This window comes from Gnatocerus cornutus, chromosome 5, assembly GCF_029298725.1.
Source record: "Gnatocerus cornutus isolate USDA-ARS CGAHR chromosome 5, icGnaCorn1.1, whole genome shotgun sequence".
NCBI classification, from domain to species: Eukaryota; Metazoa; Arthropoda; class Insecta; order Coleoptera; family Tenebrionidae; genus Gnatocerus; species Gnatocerus cornutus.
The window spans coordinates 17,549,335-17,573,037 of record NC_142237.1 but is presented as its reverse complement, the minus strand read 5'-3'; the positions used below and the strand labels follow the sequence as shown (position 1 = coordinate 17,573,037).

General features: G+C 34.8%; 1 protein-coding gene across 1 annotated transcript; it reads right to left on the bottom strand.

Moving 5' to 3' along the window:
• Nucleotides 1–1,688: 1,688 nt before the first annotated feature.
• On the bottom strand, nucleotides 1,689–22,797 carry Sox21b (SRY-box transcription factor sox21b). Its single transcript, XM_088036749.1, has 5 exons — nucleotides 22,561–22,797; nucleotides 17,871–18,112; nucleotides 12,446–12,640; nucleotides 6,353–6,507; nucleotides 1,689–2,849 (listed from the first exon to the last, which is right to left on the bottom strand). Exons 2-5 carry the CDS (start codon nucleotides 18,097–18,099, stop codon nucleotides 2,289–2,291), a joined length of 1,140 nt encoding a protein of 379 aa, XP_087892875.1. The 5' UTR covers nucleotides 18,100–18,112; nucleotides 22,561–22,797; the 3' UTR covers nucleotides 1,689–2,288.
• Between the last annotated feature and the right edge of the window lie 906 nt (nucleotides 22,798–23,703).

Here is a 23,703-nt window from a genome sequence, read left to right as displayed (position 1 = left end):
TTTCTGGGTCAGATGATGTCTCTACATGCTTCCAAAAGTTGCAACTTTTGAATTTTTAGGACGGAAGGTAATGCACAAAATTACAGAAATCCACGAGTCGCTTCTGTTCTAGAGAACTCCGTTCCACGTGAATTCTTTTCATTGTCAGCTTATCGAGTTATCGCCCCTCGTTTTATTACTGGTGTCTAAACAACACTGATTTGTATGGGGAAATTTGATTCGACAAAGATCTTAATTTATACCCTCACTATAATCGGACCGAAATTATAGGCAGTTATTGACCGAGGCGTGATGAGGCAAATACTGGAAGCGAAGATCTCACAGATTTAAGCAAATTGGTGTCCACTCCGTGTTTCAGGATGATTTATTCACGTTTAAAAAATCACAGCCCCTTTGTTGCAGATATAATACATATTTTGTTATTGTATGGTATCGCCCCAACGGCGAGTAATTATTTTCTCGGCCCATATAAAGAAGGGAGAGTGTTCGGCTCGTGCAAAGTGGCCTTTTACCACCTGGAGCTCTTGCCAACTACTCCAGAGGCTACAATTACGACAGACAATAGCCAAGTGTAGAGTCATCGAGCGGTAGTGATTCGGGATTCAATTGATTCGGGATTGGTCTCAGTGTGTGGTGTATTGTGGTGCGCGTTGCTACTGAAGACTAGAGGCCTAGTAGTAACATGGGGGTCACAATAAAGTTAAAGCTTGAATTTTAACAATACCTGAAGGATTTTCGGTAGTTGGTGTTTATATCAAAGGGGAAATTTGTAAAGTGTGCAAAATTAAAGGAAATATTGGGTCAGGTTTTGTTGGGTTTAGTCAATATTGTTCAAAGACGACATAATCATATTGATAAACTATGATTCAGCGGTGGAACTTTGTATTTTTGCAAATTTGCAAAGTACGCAAATCGAGCTATTAATTACCATCTCGTGCATTAAATATTTGTACAATTTATTAATAAAGTATTGTTAAAGAAAAGACACACAGAGAAAAATTGGTTTGAAGGTTCACATTTGCATTTTTCGAGTTTGCGACGGTGTTATAAAATTAGACAACAAAAGAGGCGGAAAATTCTATCGTTTTTTGAGCTTTTAAAAATTCCATCCGCATAATTTTCAAAATCGATATTTGTTCATTTATTATTACGATAAGACTAATGAAAATTATTGTACGGCCCGGCGACAAATTACGTGTATTGCTGGTTGCTGACTGTATTTCTTCATATGGATTTATTTCTTTAAGAAAGCTCGTTAAAACTGATTACATACTTTGTTGCACTTCGCAGTTTGCAAATACTCTAATCGCATGTTTGCAATCTTGCTAATCACGATTTTACAGAATGCTTGAGGTATAATTGAGTGTTCCTACAGTAGTTTCCAACAAAACGTGGCACTACACAATCATTTAAAAACCTGCTAGGTAATTACAAGCAGTGAATGGTCCCGATAGCATTCACGACCCATTCCTAACAATGCGAAATGTTTATTTTCGAATTACACAAAACTGACACTTCACTATATCACAAAGGGTAATAAACTATTAAATAGTTCATAAATCATTACACAAGACAGCATGTCGAATCGAAGCGAAAACTGTACGCGTTACTCCAACGCTTTCCCATAAGTATTGGCTTTTATTAATCGACTCCACAGGAAGTCACACCAAATCATAAAATAAAACACATTTTTGAAACAATGACATACTAGTTTATTGTTCGAGATTTTTTGATTTTCAATAACATACCATTACAGTAATTCTATATAAGGTAAGTTCGTTATAACAATATATGTGTGGATAAGTTCGAGCTACCAAACAAATAGGAACGAAAATTTTTGTGAGGAAACAAGCGCTTTGTACATGTTTAAATTATGACAACAGGTCTGTTGCATGAATATACATAACTAAGCACAACTATTTGTACACTCTAAAGAATTATTTACATTTATACAATTGTTAAGGTTTGGACAAAACATAAATAAATAATCTGGATTTAAACAAATTTTCTAGACGTACAGGGGTGTCGAAGAAATCTCAAAATAAAATACTGGACAACACTTTGCATTTTTAGTCCGTTGACTAAAAATTTGTATCAATATCTTTTCGATTTGATACAAAATAAAATTTCACAATTTCTTGGTTTCTCTTTACTTCACCCCTGTATTTACACGCTCAACTACATATACATACAATTACGTCTATTTTGGCCCATGGGCTATAATATTTAAAAGAGAGATAATATACACGACCGCACCTAAAACCACATCACATTCACAACCGATCTGGTCAAAATATTACTGTGAGAGGTCTTCGGAACTCTCCTCCAGGTGATTGCGTCGGGTACTGACTCGCATACTGTGCCATCGGGAGAAGTCCTGGTACTGACGGTGCTTGCTGCATGCCGCTGCTGGGATAATACCCAGGAAGAGCTCCAGGTGAAGCTCCTGCTGAAGAAGTCGTTGTAGAACTAGACGATGACGCTCCATCCTGCCTTTCTTGATTGTTTTTTACGTCCGGTGATTCTGGAGATCTTGGCGAGCCTAAGTTTCCTGGGATTTGTTGGCTGGGGTTGGTTTCTGAGTACATTTTACCGATGTCGATAGGGTAAGATCGCGATGGGTCCGGGTTGTACTTGCTGTCCATGTACATTTTAGAGGATTCGAAGTAGGCTTTTGTGAGAGCTGAAGTGGAGTCCAGGTAGCCCCGTTCGAGGTAGCTTTTGGAGGAAGAGTCCATGTATTTGGGGTCGGAGTACATCGACATGGCGAGGGTCGAAGGGGGCATGTAAGGGGAACGGTACTTGTCGGCTTCCATGGAGTACTTCATGGCATCCATGGAACTTACCACCTAGAAGAGAAAAAAATATAATTAGCTTTCTTTTAGTAGACTTGAAAAATCGTAGTACTTTCAAGTGTTAATTAAGTTGTCGGGGGCAACTAGAATAAAGTGCACTTTATTATTCCTTCTATGTTGACACAGAAATTAATAATGTGACATGGGTAATTATTTAGACACTAAACAGATGGTGGAGTTGTTTAACAGTACATATATGGTCAACACTTACTAATATTTAACAGTTAAAATCTGACACTTGAAAAATATAGTTATATGTAATTATTATACTCTACAATATAAAATTGGTACGAGCGGTGAAAACAAATCTATTCAATTTTTACCATTGTAATTATAATTTTTCTGTTGGTGAAATTTGTAAGACGAAATTGATTTTAATTTAATTACAAAATTTGCAGGTAGAGCATTTTACCCTTTTTCCTGTCAAAATGTGAAATGCGTTCGCATGATATCACTGTCTAATAAAAGGGTGAAACTTATCTGAATCTTGTTTCACAGTTTCGCGGCAATTAATTCCAAAATTCGAGGCACAATAAAAAACAGGTGTTTTAAATTCAGGTCGGAAAGCTCACCACATTATCCTCTTCTTCTTTTAGGAAAATTATCCACTAATAATTTCAGCAAAGCGTTCCGGTGTCGGTGATTTATTCGCGTTAAAAACGCTAGGAGAGCGATGTCAAGCGGGTTGAAAATTCCGTACGTCTGGTACAAAGAACCGGTGTAATACGTTATTCCTTTGTGTCCGCGTAAAGCAGCACCTTGCAGGACAAAACTGACAATATATCATCCCACACAATGTGCTTTAACGATTTAAACAAACGCCTGCGTTACGCGTAATCATTTTATTTCTTCAATGCATATTTCACATCACCGAACAAGATATAGGGTTGCACTAAAAATTTTAGGTGGTAAACAAAGATGTTGTTTAAATAAAACATGTCATTATTGTTCATTAGTGGGACAGGCTAGACTGTCGACTCGACGCAATTATCACAATTAACGAAAACAAGGCGTCTGGACAGTAATTTAATTTTCACCTTCGAGACGAGGATTCATCTCAAACACGATGGAACAAATGTCATTTTTGTTCACCGGTTTTCAAACTGTTTGGTTTTTCAATATTGAGGCATACGGAAATACAGATTAACACACAACGAAATTTATGTGTACCACAAAAAACGTTTAAAATTTACGAGTATTTATTTGGGACTGTTTACAGAAACCAACCAGTAGTTCTCGTTAAATGACTGAGTTAACACCTTCAAACTGCATTTCCCTGGTCCACAACGATCATTTTAAAAAAAAATTGCAGACCCGAAGATTGTTGAGCACGAATAACGAAAAAAGTTTCCAAGAATTTCTAGTGTTGTTGGTCGTGATAATATAACGATGACAGTAAAAACAAATTTAATAATAGTCCTGGCAACCTGTTTAGCATAACATCTCAGGTTGTTCGCTTTTCGAATCTAGTTACTCGTCCGGTCCGTTGTATATTTTAGAATGAATATTATCCAGAAGTGCATATTAGCATATGACGCGTATATTTTTCCGGAGGTCGGTTGATTAAGACCATTTACATTTCGAGCAGTGGGCTACTTCAGGAGTCGTCCGAAAGTGATAAACCATACTCTTCATTGGTTTTACGGTCCACAAACAAGACTTGTAGATATAAACCCAGCATTTTACAATCGAACACCCTACATCTGGTGGCTGTTAATTCGTATTCATGATCTCGACATTCCTGCCACGGCCAACAAATCAATGCTTGTTTTTCTTATAAAAGGTTCCAGACCAGTCACAAACACACCGCTAATCCTGATTTAATAATCTTTGTCCGAAGCTCGGTGACAGCAAGCGGTTCCAATCATGCCTTTACTGGTACAAACTCCCTCGCTAACCATCTCTCATTTGCATCACAACGAGCGGATAAATTGTTCTATGCCGTATTTACATATTGTGATTTGACGCGGATTGAGAGTTTTTAAGTTGTTGCTTTTACTTATCTTATCTTTACACGGCCTCTTCACTGTTTTGCTTTAATTCGACGCCGGCGTTTGACATTTTAAGCTCCGAGCGCCTTAAAGCTCGCTCATTCAATTTGTTACGCGGAATTTTGACAGCCAAATGGCCAACAACTCACTCTCGGTAACGTACCCGAAAAGGAATTTGCATCACAATCAGCTTTTCATTTTTAATAACAAGATTCAATGTATGTTTTCCAAAGAAAGATCCTCTGAAATATCGACCATTTCTTGTCTCAACTTCTTTGTACACTGAGAGATGATAGTCATCGGGCTAAAATATAATACGAAGGTGACAACAACTCCACGAAATGAGATTACTTGGCTTAAGCCCAAATCTGACAACAATAAAACTTTTGTTCTTTAGGGAATTACGTCGAAATTAACCATAAAAATGGTGGAATTAGCTAGTTTAGTAAGTTAAAGTATCTCCACATATGGACGCAACCTTGTGCTTTTTTATTCACTTTTGATCTCCAAAATCTGCCGAACCCGTGCTGCGTAAATCGTATAGAACGAACGGTTTAAATAAACCATCTCATTCCTTTTCGAGATTTATACGTAGGTACGTAATATTAACGTTGAGTGCCATAAAAGTCTGAATTAAAATTCCTTCAACAAAAGAGCAGAATGTTTCTTTTTGCACTAGTTCCTGCGTCCGCTTTATCGAGTAAATTTGATCGTGCGGAAATATTCTTTATATCTTTCAGGCGACAATGTAAAGCCATCGTCACGAAGTCGCGAACTTGTTGATGAGATTTTTCAATTCAGTTTGATCCATTAAATTTGTGACACTTTAATACGCAAAATGCCAATTAATGGAAGCTAGCAAGGGACTTTAGTTATCAAACAGATCTAATATAATTTGGTTACCTTTTTTAGTAAAAGTTTAATTAATATGGTTACATTTAATTTACGCTTCATTCTTATTTCTTTTTTTTATGTTCTACTTTCTTTAGATTATTTGCCTTTTTAATTTTTAGGTCCAGTTATGCTAGTTTGTCAAACTGTATTATTTTGGTTCTTCTATTTGTTTCTGTGGGTCATTTTTTTAAGTTTAAGTGGAACAAAAGGGACTATAATACTAGTTTCTAGCGTTAATAAAACAAATACTCTACCCCATTACAATAATTCGAATCAAGCTCGTTTAACCAATATCGATTGTCGCTTTTTATTTTAACTGTGATAGTGCACTTTTTAACCCCATCTTCCCGGTCGAGCGGCCTCAAAATTGATGTCGTCCATACAAAAGATAATAAATCGATGATTACTTAGTCTGTAATCCCCCAAGTTACATGGACAATTTATGTTTACTGTAACTAACGAAGTGTGAGAAATAAGACACCAGTTTTTATCGGTCGAAACGCGGAGTCATGATGATGGTGAACCGACCATTCAGATGGACACGGTATGGGATGAACCAGGTGTGACTGGTCACCTCGGAAATTTATATTCATTCTGATAAATTGTGTTTACCTGAGCCGGTGCTGTAAGTCCCGCTGACATTGCTGCTGCTGATTGTTGAGCTGCTGCCGCCGCCGCCGCCATCGACGCTGCACTTAATGATCCGTAGGCGGCAGATGGGTTGTAGTAAGATGCCATGGATTGACCCATGCTACTAGCTGCCATTCCTGAAAAATAAAGTGGTTTTTATTAATTCAAGAATGTGAAAGAAAATCAGTGGCAACATTTTAGAGGCTACTTGTTAATGTTTACTTATCTTACACTCGATAAGAATTTTTTCTGTGTACACAGTCAAGAATATTATTAATTTAAACGAAACTTGTTCCACATTCTCATTGTATGTTTTGATTTATTGACCTCCATTCTGCCCACACAAGGATGTTAATGAACCTCATTTGTATCTATATTTGCAAATGCGACTTGTATCTATTCTTTATTAAACAAACACGTCAAGTTATTGTAGCAAGACTTTAGACCTAGATGTAGAATTATGTAATTAAAAAATTGTTCTAATCGCCAGCTGCCACTTGAAGAAAATCAAATTTTAAATTACTGTAATTTTTCTTTTATGTTTGATGGTAATACGATCATTAACGTAAGGTTTTTTCGGTTCAGCGTGTCAGCTCAAATTTGCTGATTCACCCTGTATAAATTAATTGTCTTTAACAATAGGATGGAATGTTTTCTTGACACTTAAGAAATGGGTATGTTTGATAAATGTGACACCAAATGGCCGAGTAATGTTTTTCGTTATTCTTGCCAAGGTGATTCTGTTTCAAGTGTTTTATTGAAGGTATCACTTTGTTGAATTGTCATCGTTGGGTAAGGTTGCGCTCAAGAGAGAGGAGGGAACTCTGGCCACTTATGGTGGTATTTTTGGTGGAAGTAATACGTCTAGAAAAATACTAGCAACCTTCCCAAGTGTTTGACCTGACCCCAAAATGTGTTTTTTTTTTGTATATGTAATCAAATTTATAAGCTTGTAATAGAGAAACAACAGATTTGGATACAATAATCAAATTAAACGATCTATTAACAGTTGTTGTATCGGCGTGTGTCAATAAAGTGAACGGAAACTTTATGAGTCTCCATCCCGTATTGTACTCACTCCATCTTAAGAATGTGGCACAATGAAAAATTCTTCTTTCATGCGTTTTAATTAATGCGCGAGGGCATTACCATTACACAACAAAAATTTGACGCTACCGTGCTAAACGACTATATTTTCCAATTAGGAAAGACTTTATAAAAATCATTAAGGTTGGTGCGGAGTCGTAAAACCTTAGTGTGAATAAGAAGAGGAATAAAAGCTACAACGGCCGAGATGTAGGTATGAGACGGCGTATTTACGCGTCAATCACAACTCATTTGAACGAGAGATTTGACAGGTGAGATTGGTGTACGTAGTGATTTATAATATTACAGCAATAGTGAAGACAGAAATGCTTGTAAGTGACAGATGTGTGTGTATAATTTTGTATCTGAAATGTATGATTACGCACGGGTTAAAAATGATGACTTTATTCTTGGAGAATGCCAGTTTGAGCTCTACCATTCATTCCTTCGAACGTAATTGATGTGATTAATACCTTTTTGGGTGTTTGGGTTATCTGATTTGATTTTTATTGATCGAGTGGACTGCAAGGGTCAATTTGGTGTTAGAACACATTTTTACGGACACCCAAATTACAAGAAATAAAATGTTTTGTTGCTTGGTTTATGCAACCAGTTATACTTCCAGATATATTTTTTGAACTTTCCCTTTGTGGTGTGAAGGATATGATTAAAATTTTCCGTTAAAAAGATACAAACCTCGAAAAAATTACCAGTAATTTTGTCATTTAACGTCTCAATTTATTTCAGTGAAATTAATGCCCGTGTCACAATTTGTGGTTAATGACGCTCGAATAAAATTCTCATTTATCAGTACTTGATCGCTTATTTATGTAAATCGTTGTGATTTAATTTCGCAATAACTTTAACTATTGATGCGGAACAAAACTGTAGCATTTATGCAAGACAATTTACATCGTAATATAAAGAATTTATGCCGGTCACGAAGAAACCAGTGTGTTTCTAATTCGTTTCGGTTTTGCTCACCGTATGGTGGAGGGTAAGTTAGTTTTTCACTTGTGTATAGTGTGGAGGCGCTACAACTTTCCTCAACTTTAATTAACTTTGGAGAGCGAACCCAAAAGATGTAGCGGGTCATAACTCAGGATTTGTCGTTTTTTCTATCTGCCAGCAACATCAGCTCAAATATTTTAGTGTTGAAAATGACCTCGCGTGCTTTCGCTGTTATAAATTATGGCGCGCACGCACCGACACAAACATATAATGGATCGTTTTGCCATGGATGCCAACTGAACATTTGTTCTTCACAATGGTGACTACATTACAGCCAAAGTCGAAATATTAATGATAGATCTAAATTACACACCTCAATGTTTACATTTCGTCCCTTTATTAATATTCCCTTAAGTGAATGACCAGTTTCGATATGAAATTTATGAGTAACGACCTTCTCGTTTGCTATGGATTTATTCCTGAGAACAATGGCCGAATTAAATAAATTATACATTTGAAGAAATACTATTTTTAACTTTAGCCGCCGAAATCGCACGGCTTCCGGTTCCCATTTCAAAATTCATGACAGTACGTCAAGATTACGTTCCCCTTAGTGAGAGTACAAAGTCATACAAGCTGCATTACGCTAAAAGGACCGGATTAGGTGAGTTTGATGCCCCATATAGATGGTTCAACATCTGGCGGTATGTTTATATCTACATCTAATTTTACACGCCCATGCAAAGTGTAAAACACAGACTAATAGGCGTGAAAGTAAATTAAATTAAGTGAGCTGTTCATTTTTTATCTTGTCGGCAACGAAGAGCGATCGCCTCTGCTAAAATTAATGCGATGAATTCGTTACCGAAATTGTGCGGTTGTGTGTACAATATATTCGTTGATCAATGAGGAAATTCGGGCAAGATGTTCAGTAAATAATAACTTTAATAAGCAGGCATGACAAGTATGGACAGAACACGCTATGTCGCCAGTATTTTAACGGATAATGGTCCTCCAGTCAAGATATGGCGCATAAACACAGCGACTTAGTGTGTTTTACATATTAACTGCCCTGCAATTTACTTTGTTATTGTTCATAAAATTGAACAGGTTCGCTACCGGTTTAGTGAAATGCTGGAATCTGTGCATAAATATTGGAATGCAATGAAGATTTTTTTATGTTAATAGATTTAATAATACTTGAAACAGGTTGAAGTTTAAATGGGGAAGGTAAACCCGAGAGAATTTTATTGGAAAAATTAGCATAAGGGTAATTCCCTTGTTGGATTTTTAATTATGAATTCTTTGCTTTTAAAACAATTAAGGTTTGCTGCACTAGCAAACTTTTTTAAATTGCTTCCCAATAAATTATCGCAGCTATTTAATTTTTCTTAACAACCCAGCATCCATAAATTCCAGCTAACTGTACTTAGCAATTCACTTTTTATGCCGTTCATAAAACCCATCACTTCGCTACCGGTTTAACTCTACTTTTTTGTCTTATTTTTGCGATTTATTTAAGTCTCACAATGCGATTTATTAAATATCGATAATTTATCGCCGTCATAAAATACTTGTTGCAAAAAGCGCGTTGTCAAAGCATGTGTTTAATTCGGCAACGAGAAGTGATGGGATTGCCCCCCAGGAGGCGTCAAGGGGCGCTATCAAGACACCAAATTCCTTGCGTGGCACTCATGGAAGGATCACACTAAAGCGGCACTCACACGGAACTTTGAGCAAAAGCGTTAAATTAACCGCGTTGATAATTACTGTCAAGGTGACGAAACTGTGGAACTACACTCCACCACTAAACAATGGTTCATGGTCGCTCATTAATTGCTTATTTTTCTTCAACAAAGCTCGTATTTAAAGTTTGATTACTCAGCTGTTGACAAGCGGTAAGACAATCATATGATTTAACAGCAAAACGTAAGATTTATTTATTGATTTTATTGTTAACAAGGTATCAGGTTTGTTTGCGATTTTCACAAGAAATTAGAGCCTCGATTCTGTTTCCACAGATGGACGGGTGGAAAATTAAATAAAGTCTCTGGATTCTATAAGAGTACTAGAAAAAATAATGGCTAAGTACGGAGCGCCTGCAAATTTTCTTCGCGAATCGCTGCCAAACAGAATTTCTGTCCACGGTTATTTATTTCTTGTTCATTAATTTCTCCGACTCTTATCCTGACTTAACGAGTCAATTTATAAGAGCAGTAATACTCCTCGTTTGAAATAACGTCCACACATGCTATTTTGTCGAGTCCATAATCAGGCAAACACGTCGGAAAACATTAAAATTTAAATCCTTACAAATCGCCGTCTTTAAATCATCCGTAACACGATCGGTAACGATGTTAAATCGATACAAAAAGAAACAGATCCGTCTGAACGGATGATTCATGTTGAAAATAAGACCTCTCCTCACACATTCACATGTGGGGATGTCCAGTCGAGTGTGTGTTATAACACCTGGACCAAAAAGGTGTGAGATCCCGCGGTCAGAATATCATGGCCCTGCCAAGATATCACACGGACCCCCGCTTTTTACATACATATTTGAGATTCCGAAGAATCCAGACCAGGACCGGGCCGGAGCGGCAAACAGCAGGAATTTCCTCCAAGAATTTATTATTGTACCGTTTGAAGTTAAACATTAATGGTATTACATACTCGTACAAAAACTCTTTCCTGTCACCTAATTGGATCTTAAGCCTCTCGCTGTAGCGAAAGGTACCGGTTCTTTTGGGATTTGACCCATTTCAAATTTTGACACTTAGATCCCCTAATTTTAGAGAATCTTATAGTGTAATATTTATCGCAACTTTGACACAATAGTTGTATTGTTGTTTCCCTACAGAAGCAAAGGTAAAAACTGTTTCTTTCTGGGATTTGACATGTCCTGTTTATTGTTGGCATTTGGCATTGTTGGTTTCATTGTTTACACTATTTTACTCAAATCTTGAGGATTCTAACAAAAGTTAGTGAGATGTGTCAACAATGACTATAATGACAGTGATAGTGATAGATTACCAAAAGTGTGATCATGATCAATGGCCACTCTTTCTTTTCTTAAACTCTGAATTTTTACAATTCTTGATGTGATTGATCTGCATGAGAAACAAATTTGCGTCAATTGATTGAAAATCAGGAATTAACGAGTTTTTGGAAATGTCTTATTTTTTCGTTATCAACTCTAAACTTTAACCTAATCTGACTGGAATTTAGATTTATTAAAAAAATCTGATAAATGTTCTTCATTTAGCATTTACTGACCACAATTGATGACAAGAAAAACAACTCTTGCAGGTGATTAAAGTAGCTCTATCGGCAGTGGAACAGGCAATCAACAAAGCAGCATGATTCATCCAGAAATAAAAATTGGCAGTCCAGAAAAGGACATCGTTCACGCCTTCATATAATGCAATTAGGCTTCCTGCAAGAAGTCCGACAACATTCCGTTATCCTTGATTAAAACTATCCTGAACACAATCGTATTAATTATAACATATCGACCAGGTGGCATTTGTAACGTTAAAATCGAAGCGAACAGTTCCTTAATCTTCATTTTGAATGAGAATGGCAGCACAATACGAGGAATACAATCCTGGCATTGTGCTTTTCAATCAATAGTATTGAAATTTGATTTTGTCTGTTTTCTTATAATATCCAGGTAGCGACCGGATTTATTCATGCGCATTGTGTTTAATGGGAAAGTGGAGTGAACAGAAATTGTGTAAATATTTAACTCCACCATGCTATTGGGACCGAATTTAATTTCATTTCGGATTTTGTTATTTTACAAAAACGTATTGTTGTAAGGACGCCCTGATTTATATTCGATTCGTGACGGAAAATCCAATTTTTAAATTTCGTTCAATGAAATACAACGCTGGCTTTTTATACAGAAAATAAAATTAATTCTGAATAGGCTTTGTCTCGCATTCACATTCGAAAAACGGATATTCAAGCGACAGCATTGTCGATTTTTACCGAAATTTTGTTATTGTTTTACTCAATTTTCGACGGGAAACTCACCAGCTCTTAGCGCGTCCATTGGCACTGATGGGTATGGGATTGAGTATGGATAGCCCTCTTTTCGTAAGGTTTTGGGTTTACGTCGAGGTCTGTATTTATAGTCTGGATGTTCTTTCATATGCATTGCACGCAACCGCTTCGCTTCGTCGATAAAAGGCCTCTTTTCGTCCTCTGTTAGAAGTTTCCATTCAGCACCTGAAATCAAACAAATGACACTGTAATTATCAAAAAACCGCAAAATTATTCGTTTTTGCATGCGGTTAAACACTTTTAAAGTCATTCCTTTTACTGTGTCTAAAACACGTTGATCTTTTCTAAAGGTAATGTTAAATAAACAAGATAACAAAATTAATGTTTTGTAAACATAATAAATGCAACTTTAATTCACACATACCTAAGGATGTGTGTTTAATGGCTTCTTATCTTTAGATCTGCTGTATAATTAAACAAAGAGTCAAAGAAAATGTTTTCTTGCACGATAATATTGGTGGTAATTGCTTTGAAAATTAGAAGAGGCGTTGTAAATTTTTTTGGGTTATTTGAAAGAGGTAATAACTTTATTACAATAATTGACAGAAGACTAAAATAAGTGTTAAAAGGATAGTGTGGAGGAGAGTGTTGACGAAACTGTTGTTTATAAAAAAATTAAAATCATGCTAAATAAAAATTGTGAATTTGTCTACTACATACGAGTCCAATCCATTTTTGGCACCTTCGTTTTCTCGCAAAAACCACAAATAAATTAAACATGGGAATACTGAACTAGAGATTTGCGTCACAAACCAATTGGGTTTATTCACACCTACTTAAAAAATTAAGAATGATAATTCTTCTTTTTTCAGTGATTTTTGAACAGTGAAGGTTCTCATTTCACAATTAAAGAAAACTCTAGACAAATGCATCCGATCCACTTCCTCTCCGCAAACCATGTAACGTTGAAACATTGTTGCGGATGCTTGCACCTGTTCTACTATTGGACGAAACAATGAAACAGTCGATTGGATCGTCCAATAGAGACGCTGTATTACATTACACTGGTTTTTGTTCAGTGTTTTGTCATTTTGTGTCTAGAACTTTGTACGGCGCTACTGTAGACCCTTTTGTGTCTGCCTCCTGAAGCGAGATAAGAATTAATTACAAGCCATGATGGAGCTTTGTTCACTTGCTGATTCTCATTTTCGTTCAAAGATAATTTAATGCTAGCTCCCTCCCAGAATCCACCCCTCGAAGAATTCCAAGATGCCACCGGTTCCTTGATTTATCAATAAAGAAAATCGTTCGAACTCAAGCAATTAAGAGTTGTTCGGTTGTTAGTGATAAGATCGAAGGATACACCTGCTTCAAGTTCGCTCTTTTGTACACATGTGTAGAATGTGAGCTTCTCTCTTCAGTGTTGTAATGACAAAATTATCGTTGGTGTTCTAATTGGGCCCTGTATCTCTAATATTTACCCTGTGTATGAAGTTGACTACGGTCTAAAATGGTTGTTTGTTCAAGGGCGCCACCACGGTAAAAACTATATTTTGTCCGATCAACGAGTTGACTGTCTAAGCAAGTTTCAGGTTAGGGAAAATTATGGTAATTTCTTCGTGTTGCAAGATCGTTAGGTCGAAGTCTGCTAATTGCATCTTATTTTTATTGAGCACAAATTGTTTCGAACCTTCAAAAATTTGGCCCTTTGACGACAACCCAAAAATTTAAACGGCCATAACTTAGTTATTTGTTGACGAAAATTAGAAAAAATGAGGAAAAATGAAAATCAACTTTCCCAAACTTTGATCGGCCATAACTCAGTTATTTGTTGCTCTAAAAAATTAGCGAGATATCGGTATCAGAAATTTGCATAGTTTTAGTCGTGATTTTGTGCTAAAATTTGCAAATTTTGACTGCAGATAAATCAAAGAACTTTTTCTTATGTAAAAAATCGCGAAAAAAACGATGGCGCAAACCGCATCTCACTATCTGAAATAGTTTCCGAGATATCGAGCACGAATTGTTTTGAACCTTCAAAAATTTGGCCTTCTGGCAAAAACCCAAAAATTCAAACGACCCTAACTCAGTTATTTGTTGACGAAAATTGAAATTTCATATGTTTTTGGATTCAGCGTGAAATTCTACGTAAAATGAAACCCAAATTTGTTGAGTTTGCTTAATAAATAAACGAGGTATTGGCCAAAAACTGTTTTGGAAACATCATTTTAGGGTGATTTTCAATCAAAGTTTTTAAAATGAAAACGTCGTTTAATAGCTTTGAATTATACATCAGTCGAAAGAGGAGCTCAAAATCTATCTAGTGGACAAACTTGAGATCTATCGGACAAAAACTTTACGAGTTATGGCTAAAAATAAAAAAAATTAAAAAAATTCATCGTTTGAGTCGCAATTTTTTTTCGCGAAAAATCGACTATCGAATTTTGGGCTTTTGAGAACATTTTCTAACGTAAAATGAGCCGAGAAAAACGATGGCGCAAACCGCATCTCAATATCTCTAATAGTTTCCGAGATATTTAACTTTGAAAATTGGGAAAAATGAGAAAAAATGAAAATCAACCATCCGAAAATTTGATCGGCCATAACTCAGTTATTTGTTGTCGGATCTGAATTTAAATCCCAGATTTGGAATCTGCGTAAAATTCTGCGTTCACTGATGTATAATAACTCGAGTTTACTCTAAAAAATAAGCGAGATATCGATATGAGAAATTTGGTATAGTTTTAATCATGAATTTACGCGAAAATTTGCAAATTTCGACTTTTGGAAAATCTAAAAACGATTTCTTATGTAAAAAATCGCGGGAAAAACGATGCCGCAAACCGCATTCCAATATCTGGAATAGTTTCCGAGATATCGAGCATGAATTATTTCGAACCTTCGAAAATTTGACCCTCTGGCGACAACCTAAAATTTCAAACGGCCATAACTCGGTTATTTATTGACAAATTTTAAAAAATTATCATATTTTTGGATTCAGCGTGAAATTTGTTGAGTTTCCTTAATAAATAAACGAGGTATTAGCCAAAAACTGCTTTGGAAACGTCATTTTAAGGTGATTTTCAATCAATGTTTTCAAAATGAAAACGACGTTTAATAGCTTTGAATTATACATCATTCAAAAGAGGAGCTCAAAATCTATCTACTGGCCAAATTAGAGATCAATTGGACAAATAGTTTACGAGTTATGGCCAAAAATAAAAAAAATGAAAAATTTTCATCGTTTGAGTCGCAATTTTTTTTCGCGAAAAATCGACCATCGAATTTTGGGCTTTTGACAACATTTTCTAACGTAAAATGAGCCGAGAAAACGAATGGCGCAAACCGCATCTCAATATCCTAAATAGTTTCCGAGATATTTAACTTTAAAAATTAGGAAAAATGAAGAAAAATGAAAATCAACTTTCCGAAACTTTGATCGGCCATACCTCAGTTATTTGTTGTCGGATCTGAATTGAGATCCCAGATTTGGAATCTGCGGAAAATTCTGTGTTACACTGATGTAAATAACTTAGGTTTACTCTAAAAAATAAGCGAGATATCGATATCAGTTTTAGTCATGAATTTTTGCGAAAATTTGCAAATTTCGACTGTAAAATAATCAAAGAACAAATTTTTCTTAGAAATTTTTCTAGAAACTGTTTTACATTATTATTAGCCACAATCATCTACACCAAAAATAACAATACCACTGGAATTTTTAGCCTGCACTTGAAGAAAAAGCAGTTCAAAGAGCGCACATTCAGATCATCGTATCTTTGTGAGTCCAAATCTTATATTATTTCTTTTCATATTTGAATTACTAAAGTGATTCTCTACAATGCTCTAAAGTCTGAATTCCCGAATTTTGAGACATGCCGTATCTTGAAAAATCAAAGAAAGATTGTTTTAACGTATTTTCTGTTGTCTATAACATTACCCGATTATTCAGTGTTACGGTGGTACGCGACTTTTCGGATCTTGTAAAAGCTAGATATCGACCGAAATAGATTTAAATTAAATTAAATGGCGGGTTGTTGTTTGTTGATGTATGAGAAGAATTAGAACAGTTTAGGATTAAAAAATATCCACGAATGAAACATAGGTACATAGATGGAAGTTTGTTTGTTTGTGCTCTCCAAATTATTAAAATTCTTTGATTTATATTTTATCGCATTTAAACTGAAGAAAAACATTTAAAGCGTTGACAGCTGGCCAAAGTAATAACTAAATGGGCTGTTTAAAATTTCAATTTTAACCTACAAATTCAACTAGAATTTTATTTGGTGGCAGAAAAAAATTGGAAGTTGATAATTTCTACATTGGCAGGTAACAACATTAATAGAAATTAATCGGTCATTGACAACAAACTTAAAAGTAGTTTTACAAAAAATTCAATTTATGCAAATTGTCTAGTGCACTTGGGTTTACCAAAAATCTAATAAGACAACTTGATTTTTATGTCTTGCGAATGGATATTATGCAAGTTTATAGATCTTTTACTCGATAATACGTCCAATGTTTTATCAAGAATCGTCTTTCTTTTTATTGAATCGTCACACTTGAGTGAATTACCAAAATATTTCTCATCATTCATTAGAAACCGCACTCTACGAATTGTGGTCTGTTGTAGAGCTATAAGATAAAGCAATCATCGGAGACAATCTCTTTGCAATGATGTAACTTGAAGTATATCCATTCTGGGAACAATGTCTTCCAACAATGCCAACTAAAGAGACATCGCTGTCGCTTTTGTCTCATTCAAAGTGTTTGTTGCGAATAAAAGAACAGTTTGAACTCGAAATCTATAGCAAAATATAAGCGCTTTATACCAACCGTTCTCTTCTAATATTGATGTTTTCGATTTGTGCATTGTGGAGGAGTGGATATTTATTTCATTGAACCAGGTGGTATTTTTGCCTTTTTTTTGACGAATTTAATCGAATGAGCTGGGCATGAAGACATGCAATGAATATAAAAACACTTGAACACTCAGAGTGCCGTGAAACAGCAGCTGTTGACTGTCACTTGTCGATCAGGGCCTTCCTAGATGATATGAATAATAAAAATGAATAATACATTGAGCCCCCCACTACACTGCTACAATGTGTTATGATATGCTCTCATATTGCCATTTAGGGTGGAAAATGTATTTAAAGTGTGACGTTTACAGGATACATGTGTGGAGGAGCTCTTTTCATATGCTAAGCGAGGTTTTTATAAAGTTTTAAAATTCATATCGCATTTATTAGGTTCATACAACGTCCGATTCAATAACCCCTTTTATATGAACACGACTGGACAGCTTTATTATTATTTCTTCTTAACTAAACATTTTGATTTCAACACAAAGCGAACCAACAATAACACAATTAATATTTCGTTATGATTACAAAGAAAACATCGTCAATATTTAATCAGGCGCATTATTCGATGGATTGACAAAGTACGTTACCTAATCTTTTCGAGATTTCCGAATTGTGCATTTTTGGGTTCTCTTGAGCAATTTTCCTCCGTTGTAAGCGCGACCAGACCATGAAGGCGTTCATGGGTCGCTTGATGTGGTCCTCTTGTTTTTTCGTTGCTTGTGGATTTTGAAGACCTTGAGGGACACCCAAGGTGGCTCCCCCTAAGGAAGCCATCCTCGAGAGTCCCTCTGCGGCACTGAAGCCGCCTTCACACATTTGACCCACAGATCTGAAACATCAGGAGAGAAATCAATAAAAAGTTTAGGGTCGAGTAAATGAGCTTTATGTAAAATATCGTCTTCGTGGAATTATCTCTAAAGCCGCCTTACACATTTGACTCACAGATCAAACATCAAAAACTTTATTGAAGAGTTGAATGGGTCTAGTATTTAATGAATATTTTTCTATTGTGCTATAATAGATGTCTATAAATGCCGCCGCAGCAGGAATGTGCCACACCTAACTTGTGAATAACTCAATTTCTAACTTCAATGTATTTAATAGTAGCAGTAATTTCTTTTAATTTCCTGTTTTCGGAAAAATCGAAATTGAGAGTTTTTAGGAAGTCGTTTCTGTTATTATACAAGTTGTTAAATATGAATATCATATTTTCCATAATTAACATGGTCGTGATTGTTGGATTGTTAAATCATTTCTAATATATAAGAAAGTTGTTGGGAATGGTACTATTTCGAAAGCAATTTATTATTAGCATTGTGTAAGGAATAAATGCGATGGGAGATGTCGATTTGGTCATTTTGCGTCATCTCCATCTAATCAATGTCTGTAATTAGAGAAATTTATAGCAATTTGCAAAAGCATAAATAAATTTCAAGTAGGAATCTTAAAATATAGCCGTAATCAAAAGAGAGATATCTACTATATTTTATAGTTGTTTGTCTTAAAAAGATACGATTGTCTTTCCTTATTGATTTTGTCTCTCTACTTGACAACATAGCAATAATAATAGTTTTCGAGTGGTATAAGGTGGCGTATATTTACTCACTAGTGACTTATACAAATCTAGACAGATACTTGCATAGTTTTTAAGTATATTATTTGTGACTCGTGTGATTTAAATTTCTTTTAATGTTCCTAGTTTGACGTTCTTGGTCGTAATCCTAAATTAAAAACCATATAAACCGATAAATCTTTGTAATTCCTACTAAACTACGTCAATAAATTACATATCTACCCACTTAAGTGTATTGATTTTTCTTATCTGATTCATTCAATTCAGGCACAAATTTTTCTAATAACAATTTCTCTTCAACATCTCCCACGCGCCTCTAAATAAGTCCCGTGCAAACAAAAAAGGGATAAACATACCTTACAAAGTAAATAAAATATTTGAAAAAGTCAAACATAAAAGCTTTCTTAATAATATTCAAGATCTTCTGTGCCTTTTGTGGATCTCTTTATGAATATGGAATGATCGTAGTCTGAGGCTGCATTATTCAAAGCATCACCGTTTAATTTAAGGTCTGTTTAAATCATATTAAATATTAGTCACGCGAAATTATCTGTGAAGACGTGGATGTTATTTCCAGGCTTTGTTTATAAATTTAGGTGCCCAAGAGAAAGCTCTTTCCTGGGCGCAACAATAATAATTTAATCGAATTTGTTTTATTGGGGGATTAAGGAGAATAAAAATTTGATTCGGACGCACCACGGCTAATTCTTTGAAATTTATAATAAATGAGGGAGGACATTAAACGTCAAATAATTTAAATAACTAATAGAGCTGTCAGAGTATCGAATATAAAACACCGAGTTGGTTGCCGACGGCAAATCTCAGGTAGGCAAAAGTCGGTTGGTGTTTGAGTAGTAAAACTTGGAGGTAAAGTAATTAAAGAAAGATTAGTCACTTTGAAACAGAAGCCAGTGGGGGTTAATAAGCATTTAAAAATATCCAAAAAGAATTCGAAAAAAGTTAATCACATTGACCCTTGGTTGTAATACTGAACAAATTACCAAACGTTGGCCGCTTTAAAGCCAAATGCGGCTATTAAATTAAGTCCGAAATTGTTCCGGTGTAAGATCTATTGGCGGCCAAAGCGGCGGCAACAACAAGGGTCAAAACTACCCCTCGGCCTCTTGTCCGGCCAAGTGGGAGATTACTTCCCGCTGCGGGATTATTATGGAGCTACTGGACAAAGTTATCGAGTTATTTTAACAAGAACACGACCTCTAACTTCTTTTTTGCCACACAACGTTATCTTTTTTTGTTGTGATTTCTTCTTTGTTTTGAAATTTTTCACCGTATTTTCGGATTACTTTATGATTTACTTCTTAAGGGTAACTTTAAATTTGATTACGACCGGTATAAATCACAAAATTTATGGAGATAAGTAGATAAGAAAGATTAATGTTGTTAATCCACAATCACAAGTTTCGGTTGTGTGCATGATTCTTTCATTTTTCTGATGAAGTGGAGGTAATTTTTTCAGGTGTGATGTGGCCTTGTATTTGCCGGTTGTGAACAATGAAAACATTTATTTCTGTAATTTCAGCCGGAAATTTGAATCGGCATTATAAAATGTAAAAAAGCAGCGAATTAGACACGCATCCTCTGAACATAAATGGAAATTAGCATATTTAACTAAGGAGTGATTTTTTGATTTATGGATAGCATTCTTTTTGTTTGCGGTTACGCTTCATTTTAAGAACACATTCGTGGTGTTACTACATAATAAAGAATGTTTTAGTGAGGCCATAAATTTATTATAGAAAACGCGACTGGTTAAATTTATAAATTTATTTCAAAATAGTTTTATTGTTATTGCGCTGTCGCGGCTATAAAATAGGCATAATTGTATTAATTACATTTAATTAATGGAGTGATGTATTTTAATTGCAAAAGTAGCTTTATAATAGGCGTAAAATTTAATTTATTGAGAAATTTTGGATCATAATCAAAACCAGTGGCGTCATGGGATCAAAAGTTCAGAGGTAGAGTTAAAGTTTAGGCAAAAAAATGTAGCCGGGATTTTATTATCGGGAAATTAGTTTTAAATTTCTTTTTTTTATTATGAGGCTAAATTTTTAATTTAATTTTATAAAATAATTACTTATGATAAATACAGGTTTTTGCGTAGACTCAAAATTTAGGCCAATTTAAATTTAAAATAAAATATTATGTCGTTTTTATTGTAATTTATTTTATTGTAATCTCAGGTGAGAAACAAAAAAAAAATTAAAAAGTACCTACATCAAAAATTTTGACTTGATCCAGGCTGCTTATTTAATGGCTCACCTTTCTGTTCATATATTAAATTTAATAATAATTAATTTATTAAATTACCTTAGTAAGTATATTAATTAATATTAATTATATATAATATATTAATTAATATTAATTAGGTACACTTATTAAGAGATTCTAGAAACTCGTTTGTAAATTCAAGTTTTTAACATTTTCCTAATGAAAAATTGTACTCGCTAATGAAAATTTTATGACTAGGATCATTTGACGTACTGTCGGCAAAAATTTTATAACCTAAGTGAGTTTGTTTTCCATCCACGTGCATTCAAAATTTGCATAATTCATATAATCATGTGATGTTTTATTAAAATGTTATACCCAAGCGAATTAAATTTTGCCCACTGACACAACTTGAGTAAACAGCGACATATTTTATTGCTGTTTGCACTAAAAACCATTAAAAAATGACAACTTGAAAATTATTGTTATCTGGTTATTAGAGTAGAGTATCTGTCGATCTAGGCTTAAAAATAAGAACACATTATTTAACCTAAAATTTTAATGCATTTTCTTTTCCACTCTTCCGCCACTTTAAAAAAATTAGTGTCAGACTCATGACGAACCAAATTCGAGCTCTGAGAAGATTATGAATATTACAATGTAAAACGTGCACGCCTTGCTTAAAAAATACAGATACTAAGGAATAATTCACACCAAGTTGAACATGCATTTAATGGCATAATAGCTCTTTTTCCTGATACATGAAGCGTGTAAATCTTTTAATTCGACCTTCACAAGAAAAGTTATTCTTGAAAAGGAATAAAGCTTTTGCTCGGTTAGATCATAATTACTTTTGAAAGGATTTTCTATAGAATTCCAAACACGAACTGTTTTTTCGAAGCGCTGTAAAAGTGTGTTAAAGATTTTTAAAGTGAATCAGTGAAGTAGCTGCTTATTATAAGTGTTAAGTTATTAGATAACGGTGCTTCTGAAGTAATTGAGTGTTGACATACTCGGATGAAATATAAACGCATTTCCTGTTATAATGATTATCATGATTGCGGATTTTGTTTAATTAGCAAATACTTGATAGCATTATCTCATTGTAAAATTAGATTTTGACAGGATCTGGCACCTTTGTTAGAAGATCAATTAAAGGTTATCTTCTAAAAATTATGGTGAAAGAGCCATCAGACAATTGAGATGAGATTTTATCGATAGTCACGTTTCGAGATAAAAATAGGTCGAATAAGTCAATGATCGATAAAAACAGGTTGTCACTGGCAGATACGGTCATTTTTTTTTCTCAGGTGCATTATCCTTGAGCAGGATCAGACTCATCCTGTTTGTTTTATATGTTGGCATCATTATTCAAAAAAATTAGCACTGTAATTTTTCGATCTTCACCCACATCCGCATGACCAAAAGTAAACATTGACAATATAACTTAATGCGCTGTTTACAAAACATACCTGATGAAGTGGCCGTTGGAGGCCTGCCTCTGTAGGTCGAGATCAATTTTGAAGCAGTTCTTAAACGTTATCACAAAACTGTATCAATAACCTCCCGACGCACGACACAATCTCACTAATTACAATGTTCTATTGTCAAAAATAATGGTAACATTGACGGCATAGGTGTAAATGCGTGTATCCCACCGAAAAGCACCGAACTCTATGCAGTTGTGGCATGATCCTGAGGTGTGAAAGAAGTAGGCATGCGCTTCAGGACGTCGACGAAGACGTCCAATGGAAACTGTAGGCGGAGACTAGGGCATTATCTACACAAGTTGTGGTTCCAATGCTGAATGGAAACGCCTCTTGATTGTTATGTTAATTTTTTGTCTCTCATTCTTTTATACAGGTGTTTTTGAATTGTGCTGAGTATACTATTTTTTGTGTGTATGTTGTTGACAAAGGGCATGGAAGCGAATAGCCTCTTCTTCTCTACACTCGCATCATCAATGGGTGTCAGTTTCAAAAGTTGAATGTTGGGATGGTCTGGAGTGCCTTCATGGTATTATGCTACTTTTTAATTAGTTTGCTTTAGAGAGATCGTCATGGGAAAATGATAATTTTCATTCAGAAATGGGATTCAAATTAAAACAAAATTTTTATCTATTGCCAAAATTATTCTGCCAAATTTTAAATAGTGCATAAAACAGAAATTATCCTAGAAAATAAATCCAAAAAATTTAAAAAAATTAGGAGAATTTACATTATTTAAAGAGAATCTGAAAGAAAGTCGGCAGGATTAAAAAAAACTAGAAATTTTTAAAAAAGAACGTACACCTACTTATTTAAAAATCTCAACTATCTAGAGAAAATGTAAAATTTTAATAATGTTAATTAAATTAAAAAAAAAATAGGAATATCTTAGAAATTAGTCGAACAGAACTGAATTCAAAATGTTGTTTAATTACCTAAATACAATATAAAAAAAACGGGAAAAGAATCCAAAGAATTAATCACCACTTTAAGTATCTATCTACCCACGCACAAGGTGAGACTAGGAGAGTCTAAAGGAAATTCAAAAAGAATTTAGCAAGTCTAATGGAAATCTAAGAAGAATCTAAAGGGTCGAAAGAGTATCTAGAAAATCCAAAAAGAATTGAA